The 16,035-nt window shown below is 50.5% G+C and overlaps 5 protein-coding genes and 1 pseudogene across 5 annotated transcripts; 2 read left to right on the top strand and 4 right to left on the bottom strand.

Moving 5' to 3' along the window:
• The first annotated feature begins 2,120 nt into the window (after window positions 1-2,120).
• Window positions 2,121-2,739, top strand: LOC131210526 (endocuticle structural glycoprotein ABD-5-like). Its single transcript, XM_058203784.1, has 2 exons — window positions 2,121-2,272; window positions 2,396-2,739. The coding sequence occupies exons 1-2, from the start codon at window positions 2,121-2,123 to the stop codon at window positions 2,628-2,630; spliced, it is 387 nt and encodes a 128-aa protein (XP_058059767.1). The 3' UTR covers window positions 2,631-2,739.
• A 1,253-nt stretch (window positions 2,740-3,992) lies between these two features.
• LOC131207099 (endocuticle structural glycoprotein SgAbd-5-like) lies at window positions 3,993-4,474 on the bottom strand. Its single transcript, XM_058199709.1, has 2 exons — window positions 4,335-4,474; window positions 3,993-4,263 (listed from the first exon to the last, which is right to left on the bottom strand). The coding sequence occupies exons 1-2, from the start codon at window positions 4,472-4,474 to the stop codon at window positions 3,993-3,995; spliced, it is 411 nt and encodes a 136-aa protein (XP_058055692.1).
• A 690-nt stretch (window positions 4,475-5,164) lies between these two features.
• LOC131207098 (uncharacterized) lies at window positions 5,165-6,011 on the bottom strand. Its single transcript, XM_058199708.1, has 3 exons — window positions 5,836-6,011; window positions 5,617-5,756; window positions 5,165-5,289 (listed from the first exon to the last, which is right to left on the bottom strand). Exons 1-3 carry the CDS (start codon window positions 6,009-6,011, stop codon window positions 5,165-5,167), a joined length of 441 nt encoding a protein of 146 aa, XP_058055691.1.
• Window positions 6,012-11,726: 5,715 nt separating this feature from the next.
• On the top strand, window positions 11,727-12,391 carry LOC131211028 (uncharacterized). Its single transcript, XM_058204366.1, has 2 exons — window positions 11,727-11,837; window positions 11,914-12,391. The coding sequence occupies exons 1-2, from the start codon at window positions 11,752-11,754 to the stop codon at window positions 12,338-12,340; spliced, it is 513 nt and encodes a 170-aa protein (XP_058060349.1). The 5' UTR covers window positions 11,727-11,751; the 3' UTR covers window positions 12,341-12,391.
• Window positions 12,392-12,674: 283 nt separating this feature from the next.
• On the bottom strand, window positions 12,675-13,932 carry LOC131207097 (uncharacterized). Its single transcript, XM_058199707.1, has 3 exons — window positions 13,628-13,932; window positions 13,461-13,558; window positions 12,675-13,399 (listed from the first exon to the last, which is right to left on the bottom strand). Exons 1-3 carry the CDS (start codon window positions 13,930-13,932, stop codon window positions 13,269-13,271), a joined length of 534 nt encoding a protein of 177 aa, XP_058055690.1. The 3' UTR covers window positions 12,675-13,268.
• Window positions 13,933-14,466: 534 nt separating this feature from the next.
• Window positions 14,467-15,023, bottom strand: LOC131207094 (uncharacterized; annotated as a pseudogene).
• Window positions 15,024-16,035: the final 1,012 nt, after the last annotated feature.

The raw sequence follows: 16,035 nt of genomic DNA, 5'->3' as shown, positions 1-16,035 counted from the left end.
AACGATGTCGGGAGTTGTTGAGTGAAATTTATGAGGTAATTTACTGTTGCTGGTCGGCCGGGTCGATGTTCCGGGCGCCCACCCTTGTGTCCAGCGCCCTGAACCATTCCCGGTCGGCCACTTCCGGTGACTGGTCTGCGGGGCACGCTTTGCAATTCCGATGTTCTGGGTGTTCATCGTCGGGGCACCGATGACATTTGTTCCCCCGCGCGCCGTTCGATTCTCGTCGGCTCGATCGACTTACGCGCGCCCGTTACGCGAGAAGTTTTGCGCGAAGAAGTCGCAGCCAACGGTGCTGACCGAAATGGCACGATTTATGGGACAATAGTTTTGGGAAATTTATGAACCGTGAGCCGTGGCCCGAGCCCGTGAGACCCGGTGGCCATTGGCGAGCCCTCCGGGGCGCTCGTCTGCACCCCGACGGTACGTGTTGCGTTGAAGAAGAGTTGCATTTGTTAGTGGCCACGATCTTCTGGCCGTGGTGGATCCGTGTTGGATCCGCAACAGATGTGGCTGGATCGATGGTGATTAAAAGCTTGGTTCATGTTTACTCCGCAGTAAAATCTTATTCACGACGTGCTGGTAATAGGCATTGGCACGAAGCTGTAACTTAGTTCATTTCCATCTTTATTGAAAGCTCTAATTCAAGATCTGTAATTAAGCACCGAAATCTGTAACGTTAAACGCCAATCACCAGACTGTTTATCGGGAGAAGGAAGAGGTACGACCTTGAAGTAATTTATGTTTAAACAAAAAATAATGTTTCAACAGGCGAAATTACGGCGAATTTTTGATGAAAACTCAACAAGTTCAATTAGAACGATTTCGAAGCGTTTTTCTGCACCATCATCCGTGTGGCCGGGTGTGTGGATTGATTCTCCCAGCGCATTGACTGAGTACTACCGCAGCTGTTCCTGAATTGCTCTTGCTGAATGGCACCAAACGCGTAAAAGGCATCAAACACCGACCACGACCTATGATCGTGACCTTGATGGTCCAAGCGGAAGCAGACCGACTCGACGATCGGTTTTCGGAGGGAATCGCTTCATTTTCTTACGAGCGATGAGAAAAATTGCGATGCGTCCGAAACGTCCCAACATTCCCTGGGATAGTGCTGGTCAGCGTTGAGGAAGAATGTTTATTTTATTCCACCAGGAAGTGAGAAGTTAGTTTGCAGAAGAATGAAAGGAATTACTTCAAGACAATAATTCATTCGTTTAGGTACGCGCGCACGAATCATTTATGAGAATAAATAATTGATCGACAACCGTCCAGGACCGTTTAGCAGCCTTATCATCGCTGGATCGCCTTGTTTAATCGCGCGCCACACACATTGCGCCATCGATCACCGGACGACAGCGGGTTCATCAATCAAACCGGCAGTCCGGTGGTCAGCGTGTAGCGTGTCAGGCTGCCAACATTTATCCGATTAATATCCCGCCCGAAAGCGGTGTCACCCTAAATTAAGTCACTATCAACACCCAGCGTGCGCGACGATGTTGGGGTTCGTCGCTTGCGGATGAATGGAGTCGTTTGTTCCGCGTGCGGCGTTCGCGCGAATCTTTCGTCGTTTCTCGGCCCCAACTCGGGGTTGTTTGGGGTTGGGATGAATGAACGCGGACGAAAGGGTTTCGTGAGGCGCGCTTAACTAGACCCGCAGTCGGCCGGAATGGCACGGACCGAGGTTATGATGCGACTTTGGGCGTTGTGCGGCCGGTTCGTGGCGAAGGCTTTGCCTACATATTTCCACGCCCGGGGGTGGCGCGAGTGCTGTATGACTCGCACGGCACGGAGAGAGAGAGACGGGCTGCGAGACGCACGATGGCACATTGTGGCCCGTCCACCAGAAGACGCAGAAACGTAGCTTTGCACAGAATCTTCAAGCCCGGGCTTCGCTCCCTTCCTTCGGGCTTTTCCGAAAAACCCACCTCTCGCGGTGCGGTTCGTACCTCGTAATCGGTTCGGTTTGGCGATGCCGAGATAGCCACCGACGCCTGGGCCCAGGCGTCGTGTATATAAACGGCGCTTTCGTTACGATGGTACATCATTTCGCACCGAGCTTCCCGTCCCAGTGGATACCACACACGTGCTTTGAAGTGACCCCAGTGATCGGAGAGAGAATGAAGCAGTCCGTAGTGTTCGCTAGTGTGTGCTGTGTCCTGCTGGCAGGACGTGCCGTGCTGTCGGCCCCGGCTCCCCAACAGAACCCGAGCGATGTGACACTCGTGCGATACAACAGCGAAAATAATGGACTTGACGGTTACAAGTTCACGTAAGTGTGGGGTCGGTTGCGCCGAAAGTGTCAAAAGTGTCGAACGAATCCCGGATAACTCGGAGTGCGGCCCGGAGTACACTATATCCCCTCATATTTCTCTCTCCTCACGTCTCCACGCAGCTACGAACTGAGTGACGGTCAGATCCGCTCCGAGGTCGGCACCTACCGCATGGTGAAGGATGCCGAGGGCAAGGAAGTGCCGACACTGTTCGTGCAGGGCGCGTACTCGTTCGTCACCCCGGACGGCCAGACGCACTGGGTGAACTACACCGCCGACGAGAACGGCTACCACCCGAAGGTTGGCACCGGCCCGACGGGAGGCATTCAACCGGGACAGGATGCGCCGGTCGCATAAGAACCAACACCAGCCGGTCGGTTACCAGCACCGCCAGTCACTCAGTCAGTCAGTTAGTCAACCAGCAGCCTGCCCTTGGTCGATGCGCGAACTAGGTGTCAGAACGAACCCACAGCAATTGCTCCTTGCTCCAGCAACGATCGAAAGGAAGAAGAAATGCGCCACTCCGTTCCCTACACTCAGCGGTAGCGCTCCGATGTACATACGGATGCTTTGTGTTCCTTAGCCACTATAAGGATATAAAATAAACAAAGTTTAGTAAAACTAGTCGGCTTTCGTGCATCGCAAATAACTTTTTTAAGGGCTGAAAGAATCCTCGCGAACATTCCTGTGGTATGTTGGTAAAATTTTATATCGAAGGGTCTCTTGGTGTTTTCAGCTTCGCAGTGTTTTCATTTGCAAAGACTCAAAGCCCTCATGACAATGATCGTAGTCAAAGGGTGATGAAGCAGCTCAAACGATCGTCGAACCAGGTCAGTAATGGTCAGGAAGGTGCTACTGTGTATTTGGTGGGACTTGAAAGGAATCATTTATCATGAGTTGCTTCTGTTTGGTCAAATACCATACAGCCGAACATCGTTTGAAGCTAACCTGAAACGGCCTAACAGAGGAGGTAGCGACTCGCCAAAAACTGCGGGAGCTTGGTTGGGAAGTTTTATAAAATAAATACCAAGATAAAAAAAAGCCCAATAATACCGTGAGAGACATTGATAAGCTACCGTTAAAATGGCAATAAATCATACAACTAAAAGTTCGCTTATTTGATCCAGCACGGACATGCCGAAACATCTTAAATAAGGTTCTGAATTTGACGCAAAACATAATTTTTGTCGCAGACTTAAAATATTGATTTATTAGTCAAATTACAGAAAATCGGAAGAGTTATAAAAACGTTTATCAAACTGGAGCTTTCTAAATGTCAAAAAAAAGTGTGTGTCACATTCGAGGACTATCTGAAGACAAAAGTACCAAGGAACCATTGAACAGAACCTTTGAATCATCAGAACAGGAACCTTCATACGTTGTGATTTTTAGTAATATGAGTTCATTGCTAAGGTTCCTTCACTAGCCTAGTACCATCCACGATGGCACGAGTATCTTCTGACAGCGTTAAGCGCATCCCATAACTCATGCGTTTATCGAAATCGATAAGCTATTGTCCCACGCCAAGATCAACCGGAAGTGGCGCTCAGAACCACGAGCTTCGCTTCATTACTCATCGCCTCAAGGATACTGATATGAGCTCTGTTTGGGAGATCGTCCCGCAGCGTTTTGTTTCCAACTTGTGCGTTTTTTTATTATTCAAATGACTGCGTGTGCGGCTGCGTGTGATCCGCGGATAGCGAAACTTGGCTCCATTAATCAATTCCTCCTGGACGCTGGTGTCGTCGTGTGGCTGCCGGCCCGGCCGACCAGCGTACGATCCGTATCGCCCGGGTAGTCGCCGGCGCTCATCCTGGTGCGGTACCCGTTCTCATCCGCCGTATACTCCACCCAGTACGTGCGGCCATCGTCCCCGACGAACGAGTAGTGTCCTTGGACGGCCACGAACGACACGTCGTTTCCCTCGGCGTCCTTCGTGAACCGGAGCGTTCCTTCTTCCTTGCGCTTCTGTTCATCGCTCAGCTCGAATCTGGGCGCGAGAGATTCCCGAGCAGGTCAGACCTCACCCTCAGAGCTGGCACACGGTACGGGGCTACTCACTCGAAGCTGTATCCCTCGTTGACCGCATTGTTGCTTTCGTACTGCAAAATGTATGGAGTGGCCACGGGATCCACCGGAGCACCGAACACTGTCACCAGCGCTGCAGACACTGCAATCAAAAACAGGCGAACCGATTGCATCCTAGTTGGCGTTGGTGGGCTCGGGTTCGCTACTCAATCCTTCGGCCGTTACTGATGGTGAGCCTTCGAAGTTTGCAAACTTTTATACCAAGAAACCATCATCCCCAGGCGGCGGTGGACATCGAATCTTCGATTGATTTAGTCAATCGATTGACGATTCGATCATTGGCGGCAGTAAATGCATCCAGAGAGATGAAACATCGTGGGTATTAAATGTTTAGCCACCCATCCGAAGGCTAACGATTTACAATCAATCAGAGGCACTTCCAGGGGACAGATCGTAATTTTTTTACGTTTGGCAGTTTGTGATATATGGGCAGCATGGGGTTGGCGTCCGGAGATAAAACCGCTTAACCTTGCTCAACGGAATGTGTGACAAAATGCGAAACTAAACACCAAAAGCTAGCCTCTAGTCGTTTTCCTTTCGAAGGCGGGGAGGCTCTTGAGACCTCAAGAATCAAATGGCAAATGGTACTGGCACCAACTAGTTAGTCTGAACAGATCAAGGAACTTCAAAATAACTGAATTCCAATTGAGTCACCTAGAACACGTTTTAGATTTTATTTCGAACACATTGCGGGCCACTTCGCGGAATATGATTAAATAGGGTAGCCTAAACCGACAGTAGCTCGCACGTGTTGTTTGTCATGTCCTTCCCGGGCCATCCGTTCATCGTCCGTTCGTTGCTCTCTACCAGAACGAGAACGTCTTCTCGAAGGTGTAGGTCTGTGGTTTGGCGCGCTCAACCCGCTTTATGTCGGTGATCTGATCGTTGGCATTCAAATTCTCCAGGATTCCCTTGAAGGCCGTTTCTTCTGCAAATGAAATGTTTCAATCAGTTGCCGCGTTTGCTCGGCTTCGGGCTCTAGCATCGCTGCTGGACTTGCACGCAGCCTGTTGGCTATGGTTGCGTGCAACCCGCCGGCTGGCATGCGATGTTTCTCATACGAGCTTGCATTGCTTCCTAGCTTTACGAAAGCTCGATGCCTTCTCGGCGGATCTTAAGCGAGGAATTTTGAACTATTGTTTCTGGAGGCAATTTTAACGACTTAATTTAGATTAATGCACTAACATCTCCAGCACATTTTGGAGTCGCTTCGCTTCACAGTGAATTCGGCGTCGGATGCGGGCTCGATACTTACTGTCGATCTTCTGCGTGTACTCCACGTAGTACTTGGCATCGTCTTCCTGCGACTTGAGCACCCACTTGCCGCTAATCTTCAGCGTGTCGTGATCCCAATCGTACACGTACACCGAGTGGTCCACAATTCGTAGCTTGATCCTTTTTGGGGGATTGGGGCGATGCAGAAAGTTATTCGACGGGCTAAACTCACGTTGGGGTGACACTGAAGCGCACTTACTCGTCACTCAGCACTTTGTTCACAAATTCCGACCGGTTGGAGATGCTCTCGGTGACGTACTTCGTGTAGGTCAGGAAGCCGGCGGTCGGCGCGAACTGCTGCCCCAGGAACACCGCGAACAGTACCGCACCAATTAGCGCGCCGGTGGCGACCGGACCGTTGCTTCGTAGGACCATGATGTTGACAGTTCTAGCGACACCCGAGCAATGACTACCGCTGCCTGTGGTCGTGCGAATTTTATATTCACTCCCGAAAATGACCGTGCCACGCACAGAGACGGACGGACGGCGTGGAGTGGAGCTTGAAACGAGTTCAGGTCGGGCGCGATTAGCCCCGTGACGGGAGCGTCTTCGCCGAGTCGCCGAGAGAGGGTTCTTTTTTACGTCAAACCGGTGGAGGGCTAGTTCTGGGTGTCCCTGAATTGTCTCGGCGCGGAAATGGCCACGGCAAGTAGCTGCATAATGTATTGAAAAGCGCACCCAATCGTGGGGTGCATGGTGCAAAAAAAAGGCTACAACGAAACAATCGACGTCTTGTGATTGACCACAGCCTAGACCTTTTTTACCAACCCCTCCCGGTCGGGGAGGATCAACGCGTTTTTTTGCCGCCGTTGGTCCTGCCTGTTTACCGAGCAATTGAGCGATCGATCCATTGGCGCAATTGGCGATGCTCAGCCGGCCAGCGATGCGAGGATCGTATTTGTCCGAGGTGAGCTTTTTACGTCAATGTGCTCGGGTAATGCGAGCTTAATTAGATTTGCCTATTTGAATGGCTAGAACGTTTCGCGGCGGTTGATTGAGGAAATCAACCGAACGGGCGAGGTCTTTGCGTTCGATCCTTCGCGAGCAATCAACTTGCATCGCGTTTGGGGGAAGCGAACTTGGTGCTGCTGGAAGGTCCGCGCCACGATCGATTAAGCTGTTTGAAGTTCTTTCGATGGTTTTTGGCTTTCAGAGACGGACTCTTCCGCAGCCGAAATCGACCGAAACAAGGGTGCTAGTTTCGACATTTAACCGTCAGAACCTGTTTTCGGCGTTCTTCCTACGGGGCTCGTCGGAAGGCCGGACCGGAAACGCGTGCGGTCTGTTGGGGCAAGCATCTGCTGCGACGGGTGCGGCACATTAGCACCTCTTTGAGCCCACCGCTGCCCGTTCACGCATTCGGGTCCTAGAGATGGTGGCGAAACATATGGTCGCTGCACTGTCTGTTTGTTCCCTTCAATTGTAGCACTATAGTTTGTAATTGGGCACGGTGAGAGCGGAAACGGCCGAGTTTCGATTTCAAGGTCGAGGTGATCGCTAACTGTTGCATCATTGACTGAAGCCGCTTTTCGGTGTTCGATTAATTTGCCTAAAGTATGTCACCTCGCTTCGGACAGAATCATTAAAGGCCCTTAACACGCAAGAACGCCTCACGTTTGTGGTCTCACGCGTCCGAAGCTGTTTCTCGGAGGTCAAGCCCTAGGCTGTAGGGTCATAAAAATCCGCTTCGTGCGTCATCGGATAGACGTAAATCTAGAACTTGTTTCTAGGGATCGCGCTCCAAAGGTGTAGGAAAATCCAATTCAAATCTTCGTTACGCAAAGCCATTCTATGGGTGGTCAGGTTCCATTCAGGTCCGGAGCAGCGAAGAAGAATCACACCACCTCGCCTTCAGCAAGAACACTGGAGGAGTGTGTGTTAGCACCTCTCTCAACTCTCTCAAGTGTCTCGCTGCGCTGCGGCCACTGGAACACTGGATCTTGAATTTGACAAACAACGCTGCTCATTATTCTTCGACCAAACGTTCCGCAATGTTGAGCTTAGAGAAGTATGTCGACTATGGTCCGAAGATTTCATCAATAGCTTTCGGTGTTGCGTGTGGCGAATGTTTAACGCCAGCTCGTTTGCTAACTCACCAGTCCGCCACCAGATATTCTAACCGGCCGTTACCTGCATAAATATTCATGATCAGGGCCGCGCCCGCTCGATGTTGCGGCTTCGATGAAAGCGCTTTTTGTTTGGCTTTCAAACGGCCATAACTTTGCCTCGTTGGTCCGCTGTCGTGGATCTCGCAAAAAGTCCCGTTTTTTGGGTGGGCGATTGGACGTACCACTCGCTCTGATCGAGGGCCACATTTGGTGGTCATTTTGGTGGACAAAATTCATCGGCCCACCCTAGAATTCGGTTTAGAATATTAATATGAAGCAGAGGGTCCAGCCAGGGTCCAGCCGGACAACGGAGTCCACGGATTGCTATCCAGTTTTGGGTGCTGACCGGGCCAACCGGTATGTCACATAGAACTTCCTTTTTTTTCCTTGAATGTCCCCTGAACGCCCCTTGCAAACCTGAGCTTCGGGACGATCCGCTGAGGGGTGTTTGCTTTTTTTCTGTCTTTGTACTCCTGTGCGTTTGGTGTGTTAATTCGTTGAGCCCCGTTGATTATCCAGTTTGGTCGAGAAGTTGGGCGCCAGTTCCAGTCAGTCAGTCGGTTGTTGCCAACCAGTCGACAGCGCAGCGGGTCAGAGACTGGGAGCTGAGTGAGCTCGTCCCGGGCAGGGGCTTGTGTTACAGATTTGATCTTGACACCGAGTGTCAGCATCCAGCAGCATTTGTGGGTCATTTTTTCATCCTCCCCGAGAGACCCTCTCTCGAACTGGTACCGGGAGAAATCTGGTCCAAATAGCTCGGACATCCGGATGCTCTTTAGGGCGAACTTTTAACCTCCGAGTCATCATCATCCCCGGTTGCGGTTTGGTCCAGATTTGATCTTGATGCCTGAGGTGATGCAGGACACGGAACCGAGGGATCTCCCGCTCGGAGGGATCCCGAGGGCGAAGGTCGTTGTGTGGCGATGATGCTTAATGCGTCAGGGGCATAGGGCCGTGGATTGAGCGCGTAGAGAAACCTGAACGAGCGAGGGCAGGTTGATGAGTGGCCATGTGTTCGAAAGTGGCAAAAAATCGCCTACGAGTGGTGCCAGTTTCGGGACAGCAAAAAAAAACACCCCACGAAAATAAACATCCACCTGCTGTGCGCGCGGCTTGATTAGGCGAAGAACCTGAACCACACCGGTAAAGGAAGATCGATCGATCGGTTAATATTCCACGCGCCACGGGATCGTATTGGTGGTGGACGCGTTCGAGGCAGTTCGAGCCGGAGAGTGAGCAAAAAACGGCAAGCGGTTTGTCCAACTTCCGAGTACAGTTCGGCCGTCCGTGGACTTTCCCAATCGTGAGCAAGATGTAGTCATGCACGGGAACTGGAAGAAGTCACTCGTTGCCGGAGCCTTCTGCTGGCTGTTACTCGCGTGCGGTGCAGTTGATCGTGCCGAGGCCGCAGAGCAGCACGTCACCGCGGATGACATTATTCGGTCCATTGCGGTGGTTCGGTAAGGATGCAGGATCAGCACTGATCTTCCGAATGTGGGCATTAAGACCGCATCTCTCTTTTCCAGGGCCCAACTCGGAAGTGTATGGCAGAACTCCTTCAAACTGAGTACTGGTCAGCAAACGAGGGCACAGCCTGTGGAATCGTTCAAGTACGGAACCGGCAGGCGAGGCCCACCACTGTCGATAACATTCAGAGGCATTGTCCAAACGCAGCCTCCAGTGATTACGTTCTCCGTAACTCCAACGTTTGCTGGACGCGCGGATACGACACAATCGCCAACCGTTGCAACAACGTCCAGTCCCGCCGAAAACAATGTGCCCTCACCGATGCTGCTGGATGTTGATTCCGCCAGTCCGGATTCGTGGGCCCGATCGTCGCAAACACTTCCACCACCGGCAGAGAGCAGAGAAGCTGTAAGGGCCAATCCACTCGGAATCATATTTCCCAGCCAGGAACAGTTGAGCAACTTCAACGGCGGATGGCAGCGCCAAGACGGATCTTCGATCAGCACTAGTACCGCTGGGCCATCGGGCGGTGATTTCGTGTTTCCCCAGGATGAGGACGAAAATGTGTACGGTGGCGGTCCGGCATGGCACCAGCCGACATCCACAACGACGGTTTCCTCCAGTGAGCCCGCTATGCGCGTCGGAACGAGCACGGAGGATCCCTCCCTGGTGACCGGGGATCCACTGGAGCAGGAAACGACCGAACCGCCGGAAGAAGGTCTTGGCAATCGAATCGACCAGAAGGTGCTAATCTCACTCCTGGGATAATCTGGAGGGGGTTGTTGTGTAAATATTAGGCGGACTAGATAGGATAGAAATAGGAGGACCACCTCCGGGCACTTAACGGTTGGAAAGTAAAGGCAATTTGCTTAAACACAGAAAAGGCGTTAAAACCCCGTTATTGTGAAGAGAGAGGGAGAGAGATTACGAACTACGTGTGGAGGAGGTTTTATTGATTTTCATTTGCCTCTGGATGTTCAGGTGCCTACTTTCAGTTGGACACCGGTACTATTGGGGCACCGTGTTTACTGAGTTGTTCAATAAGTTTTGCGTTTCAATAACGGAGGGCGCTGTCACCAGCTTAAATCTGTTTTATTGTATTGGTACATTTTTCATGTGAACGTATGTTAAGTTTCATTTCAATCTTTTTTGTGCTGTTCAATCTTTGCAGTCATTGAATTTTTATTTTTAGAAGATTTAAAAGCAAAGGAAGTTTATGAACTAATGTTGAAAGTATCGCCTGCAATTAATGCAGTAAAAAGGTAGGATGGGCTGACTTTAAACGTGATTGTAGAAACCTTAAACACGATACACATCAAGGATGTCCAAAAACAGTAGCAATACCTGAAATCATTTGAAAAATACAGGGTATTGGAATATTGGGGCAGTGTAACGCATATTTTGAGCGATGGGGTTTCAGAAAGCTCTGTGCACAGAAAGTACAATGTCGTCCTCGCTAACCATGGAACAAACACGCGTTCGAATGCAACTTTCTCGGCAAGAACATTTAGAGCGCTTTCGAAAGAATCAAGTGGATCAACGAGTTCGTGTCCAGAAATCGGCCAAGAAGGTGTTAGCAACAGTTTGTGGGTTATAAACGGAATTTTCTTTGAGGATTACTTGCAAACTGCTAAAAAATAAATTCTGAATATTATTTTAACCTTTTACACCTGCTGCATGAAAAAATGTGAAAAAGACCTGGTTTGCAGAAGATAAGACCTTTTTTCAACAGGACAATGCACCGTTTCACAAGCGCATTTTAAAAATGGCAAAAACCTTTGCATTAAAGTTCGAATTGTTTGAGCATCAAAGCATCAGCAATTGTTCAGGAATAGAAGTCATAAATTGAAATCTCGTTGAAACAAAAGTGCATTGATGTTCAGGGAGACCATACCGAATAATAAAGTGTCATTTCAAGCCAAAAAATTGTGTTTTTCTTATCGATCCGCAACACTTATTGAACAGCCTAGCATGGATAAACATCAACCGATTTCATGCTGCCGCAAAAAAAATTAATCTGAACGAACGCAGTAAGCCGGCGCATATAAACCGGTTTTTTGAACCGGAAAATACTCATCCATATGTTGGAGGCTGGTGAAGCGAACAGAAAAAAACGATAAGCACACAGTGTGTGACAAAAGTTTAGCGGCACCAGTGGCTCAACGATCGGTTTGGGTGGCGGTCCTAATCCGGTTACCTCCATTCTGAACGATCCTGTTTGCACATCGAAAGGTTGATACGCATCTGGGTTACCACTTTGCGAACCACCACTCCAGTCGGGCTGCTGCAACACTTCGATCGGGAACAAATGGGTGATGTTTTTGAATTGGTTTTGTCTCACGTCATCTTCGCGTGATTAATGATGAACGTGAGGTGATTTTGGGAACAACTTCAAACACCGTCAAACATCAGTAAGGCCTCTCGCTCTCCCTCTCGCAAGGCACCGGTTAGGGGTCTATCGGGATGTCTGGAACTTAAAAGCGGACCCATCACAGTACGATCTCCGCCAGTTGCAATTAGGTTGTGGGCAAGTGCGCAACATGAAGTTCGCAGCAAGCGTGACCCTACTGTGGTTGCTGGTGGCAGTTGGGGCCGGTCCAGTGAAGCGGGTTGTTCGTGAAGCACGGTAAGCGACCGTGACAGTGTTTGACACCGAAACCCCCTTGGAGCCACAAATCTTACGCACTTTTACCCTTTTGCAGGCCACAGTTTCCATTCGGTGGCATTCAGAATGCGGCTCCACCTTCGAACGGTATCGGAGTGCAGACACCGATCGGTGGTTTTCATCTCGGACTTTCCACTGGCCTCACGGTGAATCTGGGTCGCCGACCAGCCGATCCAACGGTCGCTCCCGAGGTACAGCCGGAGTTACTGAGCGAAGGAGTGCCACCGATTGGTGATGGACCTGGAATCCGCTCCGAGGAAACCCTGGCAAGTGTTGCCCCACCGGCTAGTGACGCTCCGGTGACCGAGACATCAGAGGATCATCCGTGCTACGGTTACGACCCGAACCAACCGGTGGCCGCTAATGCGACGACTGATGACAGCTCAACCGCAAATCCGTGCGGCTTCGAAGGTAACAACCGAATTAGTCCGAAACAGGCAGCATTGCTGTCGCTTGTTGGATGAGTAATCCGCGTTATCGAGAATGTATCTTATTTCAATGAAATAAAAGTGAAGACAGTGTAAGACTCTTGGTCCAGCTCCTTAAGTCAAAAGCTGGCGAGTTGCTCGGTACAACAATACTAGGTTTCTAGGTCCATGCTAGGCTTCCCACCGTAAGGTAGCCCGAACCTCTGGCCCAGAACCTCACTGGACGTTCACGATCTGACCCGGCCCGACTCCACCGCCCTGGCGAGCCGATTTCCTAACAAGATGATAAATTTAAAGTACGGTCAAGTTGGTTTAGTCACGAATAAATTTATTATTATTAATTTTATTCAATTAAGTTTGCTTCGGAAGCCGGCGGTTGGTCCCCGCTCTTGAGGACATCCACGCCCGGCGGGGTTCGCTGGTGAAGGTGATTTTGACACATGGGGCTCGGCCGAAGGTCGATGATTCTTAACGCCACCGGCTGGGGGTGGTGTCAGGAGACGGGTAGCCGAGAATCGCTAGGACCTTGGGCCCAAGCGAGCTGGTGATAAAGGTTAAAAAGCGGGTAAAGAAATTGGGCCAGATATGTACGGTTCAATCTTAACAAGCCCGCCCCAGGCCCGGCCATGGAAGGCTAATATTTATTCGAAGTTTGCTCGAGGATTCCCGGGGCCCCTCCAGGTCATTTGTTTTCCGGCCTTCCGGTCCGTGGCAGGGCCCCACCGTTGGTTTGGTCCGTGCGACATGCGATGTGACGATTTAAGCCCGAACTCTCGGCTCGGCGAAAGTGCTGTATGTTATCGCTTCTTCTAATAAATTATAATTGGATTTGTTTGTCTTGTGGCGTTGGCTGGGGGCGCTGGGATTAGATGAAGATTAGGCCACCATGGCTCGACCGATACATGGCGGGAAGGATTCGGGACGTCCGGATAGGTGCGAAAGGTGCTTTAGGGTGCCCTCCGGGTTACAGATTTTTAACACGTTCGATGCGCCGCACCTTACTCTGGCGGCCACCGCCGAGCAGTGACAGGAGCAGTTTATCATTGCCCAGCCCACTTCTGGGTAGCACATCGGATGCCTCTGCAATGGATGGACCTGGGAAGGGGAACGGACGGGTCAGAATACTAGTTGTCCACGATCACCACGAGGTACGAACCTAAGTTACCGGGACGCTCGACCGTCAACCGTACCAGACCATCGTTCGTTTCCAGCGTGATGGTTTCCACAATCTGGTGGCTCACGACCGTGACCTCTCTGTGGACAAAATGGAAACAGCTTCGATAAGACATTTTTGGAGAACGCTCCAAAAATTCACGGGCTCACTGTTGGCGTATCATATTCACAAGATCGTCGACCGGAATGTCGTCCACTTCGTTTCCGGCGACATCCGGAGCCGTTGGTCGAATCGGTTCCATTGCTGGCACCACCTGATAAACCCGCCGGGGGACACTTGTTTCGAGCACAAAAATCGAATCCGCCGCTTGGAGCAGCTTCGAGTGGAGCTTGCGGCAGTAACTGTTCGCGTCGACCGTTGCGAACGGAATGGCAACCACTTGAAAATGGCCGGTCAGTGGGGCGCTAGTGGCTGGAGGTCCGATCAAGGCGGAGAGCAGAGCGAGCGAGAGCATCGTCCAACTCATCGGCAGTAGGTGTCGAGGTGCTAGTAATTGACTGACGCTTTTCGTGGGGCAATTGAGGCGATTTATACCATAGCTCCCGTTGCAATGTCGATCCCGAGATCCCGGAGGTCGCGATGGTAATTCGTCACGCCGAGCTCTACCGGGAACCATCCCGGCTCCCGGTGGCTTCCCCGTAGATCCGGCAAGGAAGTACACTATCGCGTTGCATCTCTCGATTGGTCACGGTCCTGATCAGTGATCAGCGATTCTAGGTGTTCGCTGACTGGCACGATTCAAGTGGGTCTCTAATGTCTAGAAGCCGGAATAGAAGCGTCCATTCTCAGCACGCTCCAAATTTCGGTTGACCGTGAAAGAGAGAGAGGTAAATCGAGAGAACCGCAGAGGGTAACCTTCAAACAGGTTTCGTGCGAATTCCATGCCGTGTCGCCTTTTTATATTCGTGTTTATTGTATGCTTCCAATCCGTGATGCGCGATGCTGCACATCGTTATGCTTCAGACCTCAAGCTGAAAGGCGCACCTAGCTAGGCGATACTTTTTTTCGACTTTTGCACCACCATCGACTTGACGTGGCCACTGCCAACCAACGAAAGGAGTACCTTCTGCGCAACGTCGTCATCGGTTATGTCGACGTTCGAGACAACCTTTGGCTTCTCGTCGTTGTCTGGAACCGGTAATCCGACATTAGTGACCACATCGTAAAGCACTCCGATCAAATGGGGGGCGCCGATAACTTACCGATACACTTCTCAGTGCTGAGGATGATCACTCGCCGTCGTCGGTAAGAAATCGGTACTTTTCGATCTTCCGAGTGTGTGTTTCACCCTTAACGTAGCGGATCAGGTGCTCTTCCAGGCTGATGCCGACACTGTCAATTCGGGGCGGAAGATTAGTACGAGGAGCACCGAAGGCCACCGATGGGTACCCACCTGCTGTCGATTAAAGCCTTAACGGCGCTTTTGATCTCCTCGAGGTCGTATAACTTGTACGGATCTCGTTCCAACGGATCCGCGGCCACGATCGCAAGGCACAAGAAGATGATGCTGGCAAGCCAACCCATAAAACGTTGTCGGTGGGTCATGTTGCCGAGTACCACTCTGAGTCAGCGTTCTTGAGTGATCTTCTTGGCACGATCGGCTGGACCATTGGCTGGTGAATGATGATTGCGTTAGCGATGAGTGTTTTATAAATATCACCCCATCGAGAGATGACCACCAAAAGTGGGCACCGGTGTTTGGCGGGACATCCTAATGGGGCTTAGGCCAGAAACTTGATGGGTCAACGAAAACATAAACACACACTCATCATTCTTTCGTGGCTTTATGAGGTATTTGTGAGGTGCTTGTGTGGTCCATAAAGTGTTTGGGTGCTTTGGATGGGGCGGGAAATATCAATATTGTGGCAGTCGCTGTATGGAACGTAACACTGTCCTGTTGAGAATGTTGTCCAAGTTTTCGGCTTCAATATCGCGGAAGAACCAATCAGACAACGACGACGTTACGACGACTCCTTCTTCATTTTCGAACTCACTTGTTTTGGGGTGCATTGGCTTCTCTAGCACGATATGTGGGTTTTTCGAGCGCCAAATACGACAATTCTGCTTATTAACATAACCTACGAGATGGAAATCGGCTTTTCAAATTTCGTACAATTTGAGTTGTAACCATTTTGAAAATAAGTTTTTAATATTTACCAATTTTCTGCGAGCGTAGGGATTACAATTACTAGAATAAAGTTTAATGTTTTAAAGCTTAAGTAATTGGTGGTTTAAAATCCAAACATGAAATCTTGTGCGAAGATGTTCTAGGAGTCTTGACGACTTGCTGTGGAGACTTCGTGTGCAGGACTTTTAACCCTACTCGAATTGACCTATCTTACTATCTGCGTTTGGATGGAGGAATTCTTCGTCCTCTATTGAGTGTAAGGCAACGAAAGGATAACTATAAATTCTGGCCGATGGATGCCACAACTTAGCACTTCCCACGTCCAACGTGCCACAGTGAATCGAATGCGATCGCTGACAGGGTGTCTAATATCTTGCTCCTCCAGCGGCAGCTGTTACCTCTATTGGATGCCAGGCGTCATCAGGCTCA

The sequence above is a fragment of the Anopheles bellator genome, chromosome 2 (assembly GCF_943735745.2).
Source record: "Anopheles bellator chromosome 2, idAnoBellAS_SP24_06.2, whole genome shotgun sequence".
NCBI classification, from domain to species: domain Eukaryota; kingdom Metazoa; phylum Arthropoda; class Insecta; order Diptera; family Culicidae; genus Anopheles; species Anopheles bellator.
Note: the sequence above shows the minus strand (reverse complement) of the source record. Positions and strands in the feature narration are given on the sequence as shown.